At 54.6% G+C, this 15,714-nt stretch overlaps 5 protein-coding genes across 5 annotated transcripts; 2 read left to right on the top strand and 3 right to left on the bottom strand.

The window, feature by feature from the left end:
• Nucleotides 1-180: 180 nt before the first annotated feature.
• On the bottom strand, nucleotides 181-1,133 carry QBC33DRAFT_540223 (uncharacterized protein). Its single transcript, XM_060428045.1, has one exon. It carries the CDS (start codon nucleotides 1,075-1,077, stop codon nucleotides 367-369), a length of 711 nt encoding a protein of 236 aa, XP_060283000.1. The 5' UTR covers nucleotides 1,078-1,133; the 3' UTR covers nucleotides 181-366.
• Nucleotides 1,134-1,250: 117 nt separating this feature from the next.
• QBC33DRAFT_88570 (putative retinol dehydrogenase) lies at nucleotides 1,251-3,149 on the top strand. Its single transcript, XM_060433153.1, has one exon. It carries the CDS (start codon nucleotides 1,385-1,387, stop codon nucleotides 2,648-2,650), a length of 1,266 nt encoding a protein of 421 aa, XP_060282999.1. The 5' UTR covers nucleotides 1,251-1,384; the 3' UTR covers nucleotides 2,651-3,149.
• A 329-nt stretch (nucleotides 3,150-3,478) lies between these two features.
• Nucleotides 3,479-9,300, bottom strand: QBC33DRAFT_540217 (uncharacterized protein). Its single transcript, XM_060428044.1, has 8 exons — nucleotides 8,546-9,300; nucleotides 5,933-8,478; nucleotides 5,577-5,866; nucleotides 5,170-5,512; nucleotides 4,722-5,110; nucleotides 4,561-4,667; nucleotides 4,126-4,508; nucleotides 3,479-4,059 (listed from the first exon to the last, which is right to left on the bottom strand). The coding sequence occupies exons 1-8, from the start codon at nucleotides 8,958-8,960 to the stop codon at nucleotides 3,826-3,828; spliced, it is 4,707 nt and encodes a 1,568-aa protein (XP_060282998.1). The 5' UTR covers nucleotides 8,961-9,300; the 3' UTR covers nucleotides 3,479-3,825.
• Nucleotides 9,301-9,478: 178 nt separating this feature from the next.
• Nucleotides 9,479-12,024, bottom strand: QBC33DRAFT_88412 (mannan polymerase). Its single transcript, XM_060433152.1, has 5 exons — nucleotides 11,637-12,024; nucleotides 10,837-11,516; nucleotides 10,448-10,767; nucleotides 10,297-10,392; nucleotides 9,479-10,236 (listed from the first exon to the last, which is right to left on the bottom strand). Exons 1-5 carry the CDS (start codon nucleotides 11,741-11,743, stop codon nucleotides 9,823-9,825), a joined length of 1,617 nt encoding a protein of 538 aa, XP_060282997.1. The 5' UTR covers nucleotides 11,744-12,024; the 3' UTR covers nucleotides 9,479-9,822.
• A 1,967-nt stretch (nucleotides 12,025-13,991) lies between these two features.
• On the top strand, nucleotides 13,992-15,510 carry QBC33DRAFT_88384 (3' exoribonuclease family, domain 1-domain-containing protein). Its single transcript, XM_060433151.1, has 3 exons — nucleotides 13,992-14,255; nucleotides 14,315-15,300; nucleotides 15,361-15,510. Exons 1-2 carry the CDS (start codon nucleotides 14,123-14,125, stop codon nucleotides 15,049-15,051), a joined length of 870 nt encoding a protein of 289 aa, XP_060282996.1. The 5' UTR covers nucleotides 13,992-14,122; the 3' UTR covers nucleotides 15,052-15,300; nucleotides 15,361-15,510.
• The last annotated feature ends 204 nt before the right edge of the window (nucleotides 15,511-15,714 follow it).

Raw genomic sequence — 15,714 nt, 5'->3', positions numbered from 1 at the left:
GGAGCCATGCGATACACATGCTATCTCGAAGAACGCTCACTGCTCTCCGCTCACGTAACTCTCTCGATACCTCTTTATCGAACAAGAGGGGGCGAGACAATAGAAACTGAAAGGACACGAGGATAATCATAGGACTTTGCCTTTGAGAGGGGTACACTGCAATGGAAGAAGACAGAGAATAGGATTATTTAAGAGGCAAAGATCCAAATGATACACGTTCCTGTAAAGATTTAAAAAGTGTATTTTTTTTACATATAGGACGTGAGGGCCAAATATGCTGGTCTACCCGAACAAAGAAACAGGTTCCGTATACCATGTTCATCTGATATCATGTACCATCGCCCTACCAGGTAGCATTTGGCAACGTCAGACCCCATGCCCCGGCCCAAGGTACTTTTCAACATCATCATTACTGTAAAAATGCCGCTGCAGCCTCTCGGTCCTCTTTTTCTCTTCCCGCGCCATCTTCCTCACCCTGCCGGCGTCAAGCTGCTGGGGCTTTTCCTTCTTCTTTGGCGCGTCCTTGGGAAAGACCAGGCCGAGCCCCAGGGTATCATCTTTGGGCTTCGGCTTGATGGGGAACTTGATACCTTGCTGGGAAGCCCCCAGCCCGGCGCGGGAATCTGGATCCCAGCCGCGCGACTCTAGGTAGCTTAGGCCCATGCGCGACCGGTCTAGGGCCGACGGCGGGTGAGAGTGGGCCAGGCATACCTGGTGGGCGAGAGACGACTCGTGGGCGTTTTGGGGATAGGTGGCCACCTCGGGAGGGCCATCCTTGTCTTTCTCTGGGTTTTCAGTGAGCGGGATTTGACACACCGTGCAGACCTTGAGAGGCTCCTGCGGTGCTTGGACCTGGGGGGATTGAGGCCGTGATCGGTCTTTTGGGAGAACCATGCTCAGGTAAAGGTCTCCAATGTTCTGCGAAGGTTTGGCCTTGGCAGTCTGGTCTGCAAGCCGCAGATCGCCGTCGGAGGCTCGCACGAAGGCTATTGCATTCCGCTTGAGCCCAGACCCGAAAGGCCGCCGGTGTTGGAGAGGAACATCGTTGTACTGTTCTTCCTCCTCTTCTGAGGCCATCCTTTCCCTTCCAGGTGGAGGTCTGGGTGGGTGGAATGTATGGTGTACGATTAATCTGCGAGTTTGAGAGGTTCATCAACGTTTAAGGCGGCGGGCGGCGGCAGGCGGCAGGCGCTAATGTTAGCCGCTATCTCCCGTATTGCCACCACTACTCCCAGGAGCCAATCGCTATCCTTCCAGGGCACCTTGGTTTGGGACATTTCGTACTGCCAGGCGTGTACGTAGCATCCAGGAACACGAGGCAAACAAAATCCTATCCAAGGGAACGACAATACAACCACATCCAAGCCATGGACTTCCGCCAACGATGCCTATCCCATTCATAGCCAGCATCTTTTTCGACGGCGCTCCGTCATGGATGCCAAAGCCATGGAACCTCGTCAAGACGGGCAGCGCCCTGGCCGCCGCCATCTTGACGAAGCGATACTGCAGCGGCGCGACGAACACGGCCGAGCGCAGCATGCACGGCCGGGTCGTCATGATCACGGGCGGCACCTCGGGGGTCGGGCAGGCTGTCGCCCTTGAGCTGGCCGAGCGCGGCGCCCAGATCATCCTGCTGACGCACCTCCCCGCGGCCGACCCGTTCCTCGCCGACTACGTCGACGACTTGCGCGACCGCACCAACAACCAGCTCATCTACGCCGAGCAGGTCGACCTGTCGTCCCTACACAGCATCAGGCAGTTTGCCACAAAGTGGATCGATAACGCGCCGCCCCGCCGGCTGGACATGGTCATCCTGTGCGCCGCGACGCTGACGCCGCCGGGAGCCGCGAGGACCGAGACGGCCGAGGGCCTGGAGAGCACGTGGATGGTCAACTACCTCGCCAATTTCCACCTGCTGGGCATACTCAGCCCCGCGATACGGGCCCAGCCCTTCGACCGCGACGTCCGCATCATAATCCCGACCTGCCCGGCCTACATATCCTCGCCGCCGCTCGCCGAGGCGCTGGACAAGGACCGCTGGACCCCGGGGAAGGCGTACGCGAGGAGCAAGCTGGCGTTGGCGGTCTTTGGGCAGGCATACCAGAAGCACCTGGACGCATACAAACGGCCCGACGAGCTCCCCATGAATGCAAGGGTGGTCTTCGTTGACCCCGGCCTCACGCGGACGCCCGGGACGAGGCGGTGGCTGACGAGGGGGTCATTGCTGGGATTGATCTTCTACATGCTCTTCTACGTGCTGGTATGGCTATTCCTGAAGAGCCCCGGCATGGGCGCGCAGTCGATCCTGTTCGCCGCGATGGATGCTAGTCTCGGACGGGGTCCGGGAGGCAAGCTGGTCAAGGAGTGCATGGAGGTTGATTTTGCGAGGAAGGACGTCAAGGACGACGAGGTCGCGAAGAAGCTCTGGGAGTCGAGCGACAAGCTGATAGAGAAGGTGGAGAAGGGGCAGGCGGTGAAGCGGGCCAGGATGAAGAAGGACCAGGAGAAGAGGGAGGAAGAGGCGAAGGAGGCAGAACGGATGGAGGAGATTGAGTCGCTTGTGGACACCATCAAGAAGGGGAAGGAGAAGAAGGCTCAAAAGGCGAGGAACAGGAAGAAGCGGGAGCCTGACGGGAAAGCGGTTCCGTGAGACTGATGATTATACCACGCTTAATTATACGTCTGTACCACAATCCATGTTGACCGAGTCTGGTCAATCAGGTCCCGAACGAGCGGCACTTGGTTCACCAGTTATCAAAATATATAGGTAGGTACCTATCTACTACCTAGGTCCCTGGTGTGTAAGACGCTATTTCACAGTAAGGTACCTAGGTACGTATACACAAGCGTTGCATGTACCGCAAAACTGCCGAGCCAGGGACAGTAACAGCTCAAGCATCTAGGACACGTGAAAATGGATGACGCAGGGCCGCCGCATTGATACGCTGGCAAGGCCAAGCATTCAAAACCATTAAAAGAGTAAACATCCAACCCATCTTCACCCTCTCTCCTCCCCCAGCTCCGCCTCGTGATTTCAACAAACGAGCCGAGCTCAGCCCGGGAAGCCCTTACTACCTACACCCGTAAAAAAAAGAAGCGGAAAAACAAAAGTGATGGCCACCACAACCACAAGCACAACCACCATCCCCCCGCCGCCTCCCCAAGCAGCACCCCCCACCGCCCACAACGCCTCCCACCGACACCCTGTCTTCTTCACCGACAGGCTGCTGCGTCGCCGGCCAGCGCAGGCGCAGGGGGGGCCGCCATCGCCGCCCCTTTTGCCCAGCCCCGTCGCGCACGGCTATCTCTATCGACGGGGCGGCGGTGGGGGTGGGCGGCTGGACGGGGGGCCGAGGTTATGATTTTCGAGCCCGGCCGCGGGGGTTTTCTGGGGCGTCGGTAATCTGCCCTCCGTATGATGGGGCACGGTACACGTTATAGGGGCATGTCTTCACACGAGTCTCATGCGCTAGTTTCGAGCATTTTCCTGTACCGACAGGCATTCTAGACACGACCAAGGACACACTCAATCATCTGTACATACACAGCTCATGGTCAATTGGACTTATGTACAGCTAATCTAGGAATCAGGCAGGCATTCCAGCCTGCTCCCTCCTCCCCCAATCAGCGAGGAGGCGGTTTCTATTGAACACAAGATTATATATCTCGGGCATGATTCTTATCCCCGGCCAAAATCCCAGTGATGCTACACATTGGGGCCGAGCGGCGGTCATGAGGTCTAGTTATTAGAAGTGCAAAATCATGGTCCGGCCGAGTCACCCCGGGTGCATCTATTCTCAAGTGCCATCCACCCATCCATCCCATCTAAACAACATTCTCCTCGGTTTTGGGAGACTGCGGGGCGGCGCTCGGCGGCTCTTCCGCCTTGGGGTCCTCTGCAAAGAGCTCATTTCTGAGGTCGGGCAGGAAGCGGTCAATACGCTTCCACGTCTCCGTCCACAGCTTTTCCCGCTCGGGGTTCTGACTCGGCGGCACCAGGTAGCCGCTGCTGGCCATAAACAGCAGGACGTTCTTCAGGTTCTCGGGAACTGCTTCCTCCTATAACGACTGCTGTTAGGGGTCGGGAGGATGACAAGGCCACACATAAGAGTTTGGGAAACTTACCAAGCTATCTCCCTGGCCGCTATTCATGAGACGATCCATGATCTCGATGATTTTGAGCCACAAGTCCAGCATTCCATCCCACGTTGACAGAAGGACAAGATATTGCAAGAACACTTTGCAAAGCAGAGATGCAGCCTGTACCCTGGTCTCGCTCATACCATCTCGATCCGACGAGAAGACCTCGGGCTTGAGGAGTCTAAGGATCAGTGGGAAGAGAACCTCCCCGAATATGGCTGTCCACTCCTCGTGGTCGCTGGATGTCAACTCGGGGGACAGCAATGCCCGCTGGAGGGACGAGAAGGCCAGTTGTCGCACTTCACGGCAGGGGTTGGTGCATTGTGTCGTGAGTGCTTGGAAGATTGGCAGCCAGTAGGCGGACCAGGCTGTCATGGTGTAAGTCTTTGGCTCGAAAAAGCAAGCTGGGCTTCTGCTTACCTTCACTGTTCTCGAGATGGGACTGTTTCATAAGATGAGGGATGCGAGACGTCATATCGTAGATGATATTAACGGCTTTGGCTCCCCGTGCAACGGCAGGGTTGTCACTGATGACTGTCAGTTTTGTCTGGCGCTTGCAACCGGTTCTTTTAGAAACGTACCTTGACTTTTCTTGCTGGACTGGACGCGGTTTCCGATGATGCTGCTTCCGGTCCACCTTATGTTCTGGCCCGGGGCTGGCGGCAGAAGCAAATCCGTTAAGCAGCGCAACGGTGGCCTCATAGTTGTCCGCCATAATGGCCGGCGGCGACCCGGAAACTCCGCTCTCCAGAATATCAAAGACAGTTGCCGCCGACTCGGAGTTGGTAGCCAGAGTCTGCAGGATCACCCAGAAATCAGGCGACGTCATGATCTCATTCCTCAGTGGGCTCGGCTTCTCGATGCATAGCTTGAGGCCCTGGAGGACCAGCTGAGACGTCTTCTTCAGCGTGTCTGCGGGGAAGCTTGACACGCTGTGAAGCAAAACAGGCGCCCGAACGAAATCATAGTCCTAAAAAGAGGTCAGTTGAGAGATCCCAGGGTGTGCTCAGCGACGGGAGGGAGTCATACATAGCTGAACTGGAGTAACCGGAAGAGGTAGAAGGTCGCACGCGCCACGAGTATGGGGTGATAGCTGCTGGCGTCCCGCAGAATGGCTTGAAGGGCGCCAACTACACGCTGGCCAAGCAACTCGACCGTAGTGGCGTCCCGGAGAGCCAGAACAGTGCAGAACTCGAGGATATAGACCATCGCCGGATCGTACACTGGCTTCTTCTGCGATTTCTGTCCGTTGACGGGTGATGCGGGCGCGTTCTCCGACTTCACTGCAATTACAGCATTCGACCCAACGTCTTCTGGGATTTCGGCCAACAAGGAGTCGACTAGAGCTTCTAAGCTCTCAGCCGGGAGGTTTCTGCAAGCTGTTAGAGTCGCCCTAGAGAGAATTCTCTTCCGCAGGAAGCAGGCAGGCCACTTACGAGATATTGGCAAACACGTCACCCATGTGGCACGCATTGACGCAATCCACGCTGCACAGAGTGCTTTCCAACTCTTCATCAGAGGGCTCAGGAGGGTCGTCTGCAGCATAGCTAGAGATGTACGAGGTAAAAGCGGAGAAGAAGCCAGACTCGTTCTGCTTTGCTCCCCGGTCTACAACTTGGCTTGGACTCTGCAACGGAATTGGCGGGAGTGACACCCGAGAAGGATCGCTTGAGAAGAAAGGCGGAATGAGCGAGTTGACGAATAGATTGAGCCATATCCGGATGATCTAGGGCCCGTGGGGTTAGTGACGGTCATGAATGGTGCGTAGCTTGACCACATGCGCAAGACTTACATATTTCCAGCTCCGTCGGACGACATGCTCACTCTCAGTCACGACACGGAAGAGGACCAACGTGGCCAGCTGAGCTCTGAAGTCTCTACCAAGCTTGACTGCAAGCTCGCTCACCATCACGCTGTTTTCGCTGACCTGGACCTCGGTGTTCAGGGCAGTGCTGGAGAGAGTCTCGGACGAGAGGGTAGTCATGTGGCTGAGGCAGTAGATGATCTGGTCCAACGCCTCCGTGTTCCCGTACTTGGACGCGATGCGGGCACACTCGTCAAACCCAGTCACAACCCTGGCGTAGACGGTGTCATCAGTAGCCGACATGAAGACATAGGACAGGGTTGCCACAATAGGTTTCCACGTTGTTGCGAACATGTCGGCGTCATATATGTTCGTGCTGCAAGGAGTGAGGGGCCCCGCGGATTCCGTCTTCGACAAGAGCTCCTTCCAGGCATAGTCGAAAGCATGTTGATTGTCGTGTTCTTCGGGGAGAATGATTTCGTTGGACTTGATGGCGTCGAAGATGTCTTGAAGGTATTCCGGGCTGAAGTCATTTCCACCATTCTGGCCGCGAAGGTTTCGGGCGAAGTCGGTATATGACATTCGATTTTGACCCTTCACATTAGGATTATGCTGATCCGTATTCAGCATGATGATTGCGTAGGTCAAGATGAACACGGCATCCTTGTCTGCAACACCTTCGGGGGTGGATCCAGCGCAGTACCTCTCCGAGAAGGATGTGACGATCCGTGCGATGAGAGGTGATTCGCCTGGTAGGCGGAAGGTTTCCAGGAGGAGTCTCAAGGCCTCGTCCACTCGCTTCTCAGCGAAGTCAAACAGGTCCATGAACGCATCCAGGATAGGCTCATTGCCCTTCTTGGACAAGAACTCTCCCAGCACCTTCTTACTTACTCTCGAGGTGCCCTGGAGGAACCTCGCCACAGAAGCCGGGTTGGTGATGTCGTCGATGACGCCCTTGTCTTGGAGGTAAGCGAGACCGCCCTTAGGGTTCTCGTTGAACTTATTCATCCCCTTGACAATGAGCCTCTTCCTCTGCCTTCGCTCCCTCAGCCTGTCTGGATCGGGGTAGTCGTTCGCGACCGTGGAGTCATGGAGCCTCTCGGCTATGAACTGTATGAACCGGAGCAATGCGTCAAGACAGAGGGGTGGGACACTGGTTGTACTCCAGGTCGCCGAGTCAGGCAGAGCGTTCCTTGAGAGGAGCCCGATCATGTCTTCGCACAGGTCTGAACGATCCTCGTCACAGTCGTAGTTGACGAACAGCTCAACCATGAAGGTGGGCATTCGCACCAGGACGCCGATATTCTCCACCATGGCCTGTCGTGCGTCCGGCTTGCGGGCTCCGCCCTCCATTCCGAGCTTTTGGCGATCCTTGACTGGCACTGGTGTCGATCGGCCGCTGCTCGCCTGTGACGGAGGAGGCTTGACAAGTTTCGGAGCCTGTGGTATGCCAGAGTAGAGGGACGGGTCGATGCCAGGTTCACGGGGAATGTCTACCGACGGATGTAGACAAGCCACCAAGTACGACAGGTACAGCTCCTGTTGCAGCTTCAGCACCTCTCGGCACGTGGACAAAAGGGTTCCGGCCACTATGAGTGCCTCCTGGAGAATAGCCATATTGTCAGATCGGACGAGCTGGAAGAGATGGCAACATAGCCGATCTTCGGCGATGGTCGCCAAGGCCGGATGTCTCGCAATCGAAGGCCCTGCAACCTCAAGAGCAACGTGGATGATGCGAAGCGCCATCACCCTCATCTGGTCAGGCTGTTTCCGGTCATTGGGGTCGAGAAAGCTCACGAGAACCCTGAAGAGCTCCCGCACAGAAGGAAGTGAATAAGGCCTGAGATCGACGGATATTGAACTCTCCGAGCTCGACGAAGTGCTACTTCGGCCCGCTTCTCCTGTGGCAGGTGTGTCCGCACTGCTGCTCGCCTTCTCAGAGCTTGACGACTGCCGTGGTTCAACGGATCCTTGAATGGCTGTGGGCTCAGGGGTTAACGGCACATCGGTGCCATTCGCGGCGGGATCCATCTTAACGTTATCCATGTCCGCGTCCGTCTGCTTGTCCAGGGCGTCACTTTCCTCCCCAGCTTCGACCTCGAGGTGCTTGAGGTCCTCAAATATTATCTGGCACATTCGAACCATCGATGCTTCGGCTGTCCTCCTTAGGACCTCGGAGAATCTGGGCCGGGAACAAATTGTCAGGCCACGCCCCATCATATCGCACACGCTCTCGTCGCTGAGAATATCCCCCCCTGGACCGGAAAGCATGTCCTCCATGAGGTGCAGGATCATGAGAAGGACGACCTCCTCCTGGGCCGAATCGCTGATGTCAAACTGGCAATGCGTGATGGCGGCTGACAGGGACTGCATCGCTAGAGCGAATCTAGGCGACTCGGGGGCAATAAATCCGTAGGCGAGGAACTTTCGTATGCCTCGAAGGGCAAGTAGCGTTATCGGGGCTGCCGTGCCTTTGGCCTGGATGATCTGGAGGAAAGGGTAGAGGAGCATCAGGGAGTCGAACTTGTGAATATCTAGGCGCAAGTTAGCAAAGAAGGTGCTTCTATGCGGCCTATTTGACCTGGGGTGCATATAGCTTACCCTTGACGCCCGTCAACTCGTGCCGTAACCTCCCAAAGCCCGAGATCAAGGGGTTGTCCTGCATGCTCTTGCCCTTCTTGCCACGCAACCCCCATCTATTAGCCGGTCCAAAGTCCCCGGAGCCATCGCCGAGCGGGTTGGGCGCGGAAGAGCTCTTGCTTCGGGTGCGGAGGGAACTGGGAGGACCCAGTTGGACCAGGTTTGGGGTGCCGCCCAAGATGGCCGAGACAGACGAATGCGGAGATCGAGCGTACTTGTGGATGGCGGAGGTGATTGCAATGCACTCTGATATGACCAATGACACGGGGTCCACTGCTACTGAGACTGGCCGGCTCCGATATTGCATTCGAGACGAGTGCGCGGGAACGCGACGTGTGAGAGGCGTTCCCGGCACTGAAAGAAGACTCGAGTCCATGGCTGTGCGAGACTGGGCGGCGTCTCTAGTCGCAGCTGAGGTACTGAATCTCTAATATTCCGTCAGAAACGGGCCCGAGGGAAGAACCATGACCTTGAAGTCTCGTCCGTTCTGGTTGTGGGGGGGAAAGTCGACTTTGAAGAACCAAGGCCACGAGTTGACAAATGTCCTCAACACCGGGCATATGGAGCTCACTTTTGACGGCGTTCAACAGGGATCTGGCGCTATTCCAAGGTGGACAAAAACCATGGAGCACCAACCGACCACAAGAGGTTCGGCCGTACGTGTTCAAATTGGGCGGGTGGATAACAGCTCAACTTATTCGCAGGTTCGACCTTCCCTAAGCCTTGTCGCGCCTGTGGCTTTGCTGGGTGGGAAGGCTGGGTAATCTCGGATTCTCACGTGTTGCCAGATGGCGCCAGCTGCCACCTCCGATTGACTCAGGAGTCAGATGGCAAGGATCAGTAGGTACCTAGGTATTCAATATGAAATCCTGGTAGCAAATGGAACTGGAAGGGGTCCCCTTTTCAGTGCCTTTTATTTGCATATTTGAACAGAATATCATAATTCAGTGTATTCAATACACTGGCTGCTCGTCCTGAATAACCCGAAACGCCCTAGCCATGCAGAATCAGCTCCCCTTGGAGTCTGTTCTGTGTAATGTACATGATGTTATCTTCCTTTCCTCCTGCCATCTGGGTATCTGAGCCTCATTAATATCACTGAGGCACCTCCTTCCATGTGCAGGTGTTAGTGAAAGAGTCGTCAGAAACCTTTGCATGGAGCGTAGATCCAAGAAAAACATAGCCCCCACAGGACGGGAATAAGTGCATGTCCATCCGGAGAAAGACAGAGAACAAGGTTATACTCGTCTGTCCACTTTGGGAGGAGGCTTGGCCCCCCCGTGGCCTTTATCAGCTGCTTTGGCAACTACGGCTCCAACGCCGGCCGCAGCTTCAGCTCCAGGTCCGACTGGCGCCGCAGCTCCATCTCCAGCACCGGCCCCGGCCCCGACCCCGGCCGCAGCTCCAGCTCCAGAACCGGCCCCAGAACCGGCCCCAGAACCAGCCCCAACTCCAGCCTCAGCACCTGCTGGGCCACCTGGCGCCGGCTTTCCGTCGCTCGGCTGTTTGCCTTGAATTGCAATGTTCTGCATCTCTGTCTTGTCTTTCTCCCACTGGCTGTTGGCGTCACCAAATTGCTCCTTGATCTTCTTGGCTTTCTCAGCCTTCTCTTTCTCCTCCTGCTCGCGGGCTAGTTTCTCCCGCTCCATTTGCTGTGTCAAAGGTCAGAAAACAAGCCGCCCACTGACAAAGTACAGGCACAATTCACATACCTCCATGTGCTTAACGTCATCAACGCTGGGCTCGTAAAGATGCCAGATTGTATAGTGTGGCAACCCGACGACCGAGAATTGCATCCTCCGTGCCATCTGATCCCCTGCGTTAGCTCACTCTACCCGGGGCGGCGATGGTTGCGCAGCTCACCTTTCCGAAACCTTCCGTCTCGGCATGCTTTTCGAAGCTGAAGGCTGGGAAGTGGACGCCATATCGGAAGACTTTGGCCTTGGCGAGGATACTCACTCCCCCGACGCCGTCAATCTCCATTTCCATATCGGGGTCGCCATAGGGATCGCGCAAGTAGGCCAGATGAGGTCGCCATGTTGCGTACTCTGCGTAGCCCTCGACAATGACAGCGTCTTCGTCCAATGTGTCAGCCAGGGCCAAGGCAGTCTCCGACTCCTGCCACGAGTTGAGATCGTAAGGTTGCTCTCCACCGAGCCAGTCTGGTAGCGGCCGCCACACGTCTAAGATTGGGTTAGAGAAAAAGGCACGGTTGGACTCTCATTGGCCGAGAAAGAGAGAAAAAAGCTCACTTGGAACGATCACGTCTTTGTTGTGTCGCATGAGATCCTCCAGAATGGTGAAGGGCGCCGTTTCGACATCGACGTCCCTCCAGTAAACCCAGGAATGGTAAGGACGCAAGGCTGCGCTCAGAAGCCAATTCCGGGCCTGGGCCATAAGCTTTCGTCGACTCGCCTGCGCGGCAAAGCCATGGCGACTCTCCACATCCTGGTTCACCTTCTGTCCAAAGTCCTTCTCGATGATTGATATCTCGCCGTAGTGTTGTATCGGGTCTTCGTCCGCCTGAATCGCCTCCAGGCTATCCACCAGTACTTGTAACGTATTGTCCTTGGAGTCGGAAACGAGGAACGCGAGATCGATGAGATGGTGTGGATACGTGAAGTTCCGAAGATGCGAGAAGAACATCGGGAGATGGCCTTCGGCGTCTCGAAGTGGGACACAGAGCAGAATTCGTTCCTCCCTCTCCCACCCTCGTGCGGTGCCCTGGACATTAGACAGGTCATAGTACCGCACTGTTTCCAGTTGGAAGTCCTCCCCTCCGGATAGCAAACCCAGCGAAACCAGGGAAAAGAAGGAGACCCCGCTAGATATGAAGTACCAAATGACGAAGCAAAGTGCGGCAATAATACCAAGCTTTACGAAGAGCCGCCGTCTCCGTCGTACAGCTGTTGTCGTTCCTCGGCGTTGAAACCTAAGCAGGGAATGCAAGGTCAGTAGCTGTTTCAAGGGAGTGGAAGTAGCAGTGGAGGTGGAAGCAGAAGCAGAAGCAGAAGCAGGAGCAGAAGCAGGAGCAGGAGAGAGGGCGGATTACCTGTGAGGCGAAATCTCAAATGTATTCCCGCGTGGATATCCATTCGAGTATCCGCTCACATGATGCCGAGGGACCGCTTTGGATCCCGAAGATGAGAAGGGCAACATCAGGTCTGGGATGGGTTCTGCGGCTCTTTTCAAAGGGCCCCAGCTCTCTCTCTCTCTCTCGCCGCCAAGTCCAGTCAAAGACTTGATGACAGGTTATCAAGCGCCCCCCTGGATGCTCGTCGCGACCGCACCGGACTCTGGCGGATGAACTGAATTGGATCAATCCAGATCAATGCATGATCATTGGTAGTCGCTCGTCGGGAAGGGGCTTCGAGAATCGGGGTCGACAAGAGCTTTGTCGAGAACTTTCAGGCGACACAGGGGATGATAATAAAAAGGTGTTCGCATCAGCCTCGCAGATTGGCGCTCAAAAGTCCAAAACTGGCACTAGCTTCTTGGTTGCGGACCCCCACCCGGACCACTGTCCATTCAGCGGGGACAGATACCTCTGTACAGAATGATGTGACACTGCCGGAAAGGAGGTAACGAATTTTCATTAATTAAGGCATTTGGGTTATTAGCAGGGAGCTCGGAATATTCCACAAGTCGAATCATGTGCATTTCTTTTAGAGACGGGAGCCAGTCACGTCACTCAGCTCAACGGTTTGAATGGTAAATTTTTTTATATGTTTGCCATGTCGCACGCAGAAAAGCGGTACAAAGCTCTGTTACACCTACTATCATAGGTACCTACAAACGACCAAGACTTTTTTTTGGCAAGGTTTGAAATGAGGAACCCAAATACGGCTGGCGCAAGTGGAGCAAACCCCTGGATATTGTCGAGAAACGAGTCTTCGTTCTGCCCCACGGAGCATCTCGATCTTGCTCCTGGTGGCTTCCGCATCTTGACATGTCACTATGGGTGCCAAGGGACAAAGCTCACCTGAAGTAAGGCAGAGACGGTGGCAAAGCCATGGTGGAATCTAACTAGAAGCTGGTCAGCGCTGAGCAGGTTACAAGCGTGTTAAAGACCAGAGTTCCGAAGAAGCAAATCAGGCAAGCCGTTTTTATTCAGCTATATAGGCCGGCCCAAGAGCCACTGCATATCAAAACGATACACAGAGCGCCCAGGCACGAAAGCCAAATTACATTCCCAATGGGCCCAACTAGGTTGGGTTCAAAGTAGAAAGACATCACAACTCGTCATCACAACCCATGAGGGACGCTGGAGTGCGGGTGGATGGCTCGGCCCATAATGGTCATTGAATGGATAAGCTATTGTCATCACGTAGGGGCAATGCAAAAGAGATATAAATGGAGAAAAGGACCTGCCTTGGTCGATGAGTATGCTGGATTGTGTTGAATCTTCGTGCATTGGAACTGCTGTTCACATAATCAGCGTCATGGCATAGTTATGGAGGTAAATATCAAGAGATGGGGCAAGATGCTTCAGAGTATTGGTAATTGGTAAGGGATATCTTCATTTACTGTTCAGAAGCAGAACTGAAAAAAAGGTTTCTCATCATGAACATCGTGGGTGGGAAACGGGGGGAGATGTGAGGGAGACTGGCGACTTACCACTAGTAGCAATTGAGTTTACCCATAGACGAATATGATCCTGCAGCAAGTCAGCATCCAGGGCACTCTGTATGATGGTTTCAACGCTGATATGAATAACACCGGATCAGATGGTAGTGCATGTTGTTCGGTCGCTCAGGAGTCGCGTGAACTGTGGTAAGAGGAATCATCATGGAATGTTGCTTGGGGGATTCGTGTTCAGATAGTTTCGCATCATACCAGTAAGATGGGTGAGCAAAAGCTGAAAAGAAAAGACCCATTTCAACCCGGCTGGGGGTGCAGGATGAAGTCAAGGCGATGGCCACCAAACGGCCGACATATCAGCTTCAGTCTTGCCATGGCAATTTCCAGAGGGTGAAAGTTAGTAAGAGATAACCACGCAGCCGAGTGCAGCCAGCGAGTGAGCTGATTTGGTCATGGAGGCATCACAGCCGTTGGTGCTAGAGACAAGACAATTGTGTGGTTTGTTGATATGGGATCAAGGACGAGAAAAATTGTTCGAGGAGAAAAATTCTGGTTCTTGAATTTAAGGGACCTGATATTGTGGCTCGTGCGCCCAAAGTACCTTGTACCATAGTACAGACGGGATTCTCACACCCCGAAAAAGTGGCGTATCCCTGTGGCTTGCAGTGAAATCCTATCTCTACCACATCGGACATCAGTGACAGAAAACCTCCATACAGTTCCTGTCAGATACCTTAAAAAAGCCTTCCTAGGAGAAGATCTCCAAGAGCCCTGCTGAGACCTTTCTTCGGGGATCCAGATCATTCTCAGCATCACCCTTTTGCTGGTGTCACCACGAAGGTTTCTTAGCCTTTTCACTCTCTCCCACAGGTCACATCTCAGAAGTCAGAACGTCGGTTGGTCTCACGAAACACTTCGTTTTACCATATTTACTCCTCTTTTGGCTTGGAACCCGAGATGGCCGATAGAAGGAGAGTAAATGGCCCAGTCGGCGCTACACTGCCTCCTGTCTTCGCGGCTGAAAAAGCCGAGGATCTGAGGAGCGTCAAGAGATTCAGATCCCGGCCCGCTAACTTGATTCGAAAACAATGTGCGTACTCGAGGTACCTGGTACGATGTAGGACAAACTGCTAACTGAAGTAAACATAGATCTGAAAACAGGCGTGACGCCCTCTGCTTCTGGATCAGCATATCTGGAGGTCGAGACCTCGTCCAAGACAGGACTCTCGGGCTTGAAACTCAGTTGTAGCGTCCACGGCCCAAGGTCTCTACCAAAATCAAGCCCCTTTTCGCCACACATCATTCTCTCTACTCATGTCAAATTCGCCCCGTTTGCAACTCGGCAACGGCGCGGGCATCTGCGAGATGCTACTGAACGAGATCTCGGCATCCACCTCGAGACTGCACTCCGCGGTGCCATCATTGCGGATCGGTGGCCGAAGAGTGGTGTCGACATTATCGTGTCCATCATCGAGGGCGACCAAGACCGGGAAGCCTCAAAGGCCCATGGAGGCGAGACATGGGACCTGATGAACGTCCTAAGCGGCTGTGTCACTGTTGCATCGGCTGCTCTTGCCGATGCGGGCATCGACTGTGTGGACACCGTCGCGGGAGGAGTTGCGGCCCTTGTCGTTGACGGCAGTGGGGGGTCACAGCCGGTCGTTGTCATTGACCCTGTCCCTTCAGAGCATGACAAGATCCTGGCAGCTTGTTGTATTGCGTACTTGCCTACCCGAGACGAGGTTACCAACCTCTGGTTTAAGGGGAATCTAGACGCCTCGGATACAGAGCGTTACACGGAACTAGTCGAGATGGGAATCAGGGCCTCGAAGAACGCAAACCGGGTTCTTGTGGAATGTCTCAACGAGACTGTCCGTCAAACATGATCACATCACGGCAGCAGGACGGAAGCTGCGCGTGTAATATAATATTTTAGCCCGTAAGCGCGGGTTGGCTGTGGGCTCGTATAGGAACCATTTTGGAACCCTGAGGTAATCAATGTTCCTGGATGAAAGGGCAGTGTGGCAGCGCAATAGAGGGATAAATTGGCTTGTGCCCCGAGTCAAGCCCAATTGACAGCGGGGGATTCACCCAGTTCCAACCATTTCATATGGCGAAGGAATACGAGGGATGAGGTGTGTTCTCTACGAGAAAGCGGCATTTCCTGTCGGGACGGCTTCCTGACTCGTTTCGAGGGTCTCTTCGTTGGATACGAACGTGGGGGGAGGGAGGGATTACGTGTCAGCCCCTACGAAGGAGATACAGTAGTTGAGAGGTACTGTACTTGTATGGCCAAACGCCAATTGGGAGGGAAACATAACCACAGTGCTGATACTAAAATCTACCGTGTAAGTACCTCCAGAATTCTTGGCGAAAAGCTCAAATAGAACACTGTATCGCTGTTAAGACTTGTTAAGTGCCATGAGTACTTAAGTACCTCGCTACCCCCCTTACGCCACTAGCACCTGAGCTGATCGCCCATTTTGTCCCCCCTGTCCGGTTTCTCCAACCAAACACATGAAGAAAGCCTGGGTACGTACGATGGCGTT

This window comes from Phialemonium atrogriseum, assembly GCF_030411735.1.
Source record: "Phialemonium atrogriseum strain 8032-3 unplaced genomic scaffold QBC33scaffold_14, whole genome shotgun sequence".
In the NCBI taxonomy this organism is placed as follows: domain Eukaryota; kingdom Fungi; phylum Ascomycota; class Sordariomycetes; order Cephalothecales; family Cephalothecaceae; genus Phialemonium; species Phialemonium atrogriseum.
Note: the sequence above shows the minus strand (reverse complement) of the source record. Positions and strands in the feature narration are given on the sequence as shown.

Excerpts from the sequence above, each read along its gene's own strand:
- QBC33DRAFT_540223 (XM_060428045.1), bottom strand. The coding sequence starts at position 1,077 with ATGGCCTCAGAAGAGGAGGAAGAACAGTACAACGATGTTCCTCTCCAA.
- QBC33DRAFT_88570 (XM_060433153.1), top strand. The coding sequence starts at position 1,385 with ATGCCTATCCCATTCATAGCCAGCATCTTTTTCGACGGCGCTCCGTCA.
- QBC33DRAFT_540217 (XM_060428044.1), bottom strand. The coding sequence starts at position 8,960 with ATGGACTCGAGTCTTCTTTCAGTGCCGGGAACGCCTCTCACACGTCGC. Across the intron at positions 8,479-8,545 it reads CGAGTTGACGGGCGTCAAGG|ATATTCACAAGTTCGACTCC; the intron begins GTAAGCTATATG and ends ACTTGCGCCTAG. Across the intron at positions 4,509-4,560 it reads CCATCTCGAGAACAGTGAAG|CCTGGTCCGCCTACTGGCTG; the intron begins GTAAGCAGAAGC and ends ACACCATGACAG.
- QBC33DRAFT_88412 (XM_060433152.1), bottom strand. The coding sequence starts at position 11,743 with ATGTTGCCCTTCTCATCTTCGGGATCCAAAGCGGTCCCTCGGCATCAT. Across the intron at positions 10,768-10,836 it reads CAAAGACGTGATCGTTCCAA|ACGTGTGGCGGCCGCTACCA; the intron begins GTGAGCTTTTTT and ends ACCCAATCTTAG. Across the intron at positions 10,393-10,447 it reads AGACGGAAGGTTTCGGAAAG|ATGGCACGGAGGATGCAATT; the intron begins GTGAGCTGCGCA and ends GCAGGGGATCAG.
- QBC33DRAFT_88384 (XM_060433151.1), top strand. The coding sequence starts at position 14,123 with ATGGCCGATAGAAGGAGAGTAAATGGCCCAGTCGGCGCTACACTGCCT. Across the intron at positions 14,256-14,314 it reads TAACTTGATTCGAAAACAAT|ATCTGAAAACAGGCGTGACG; the intron begins GTGCGTACTCGA and ends AAGTAAACATAG.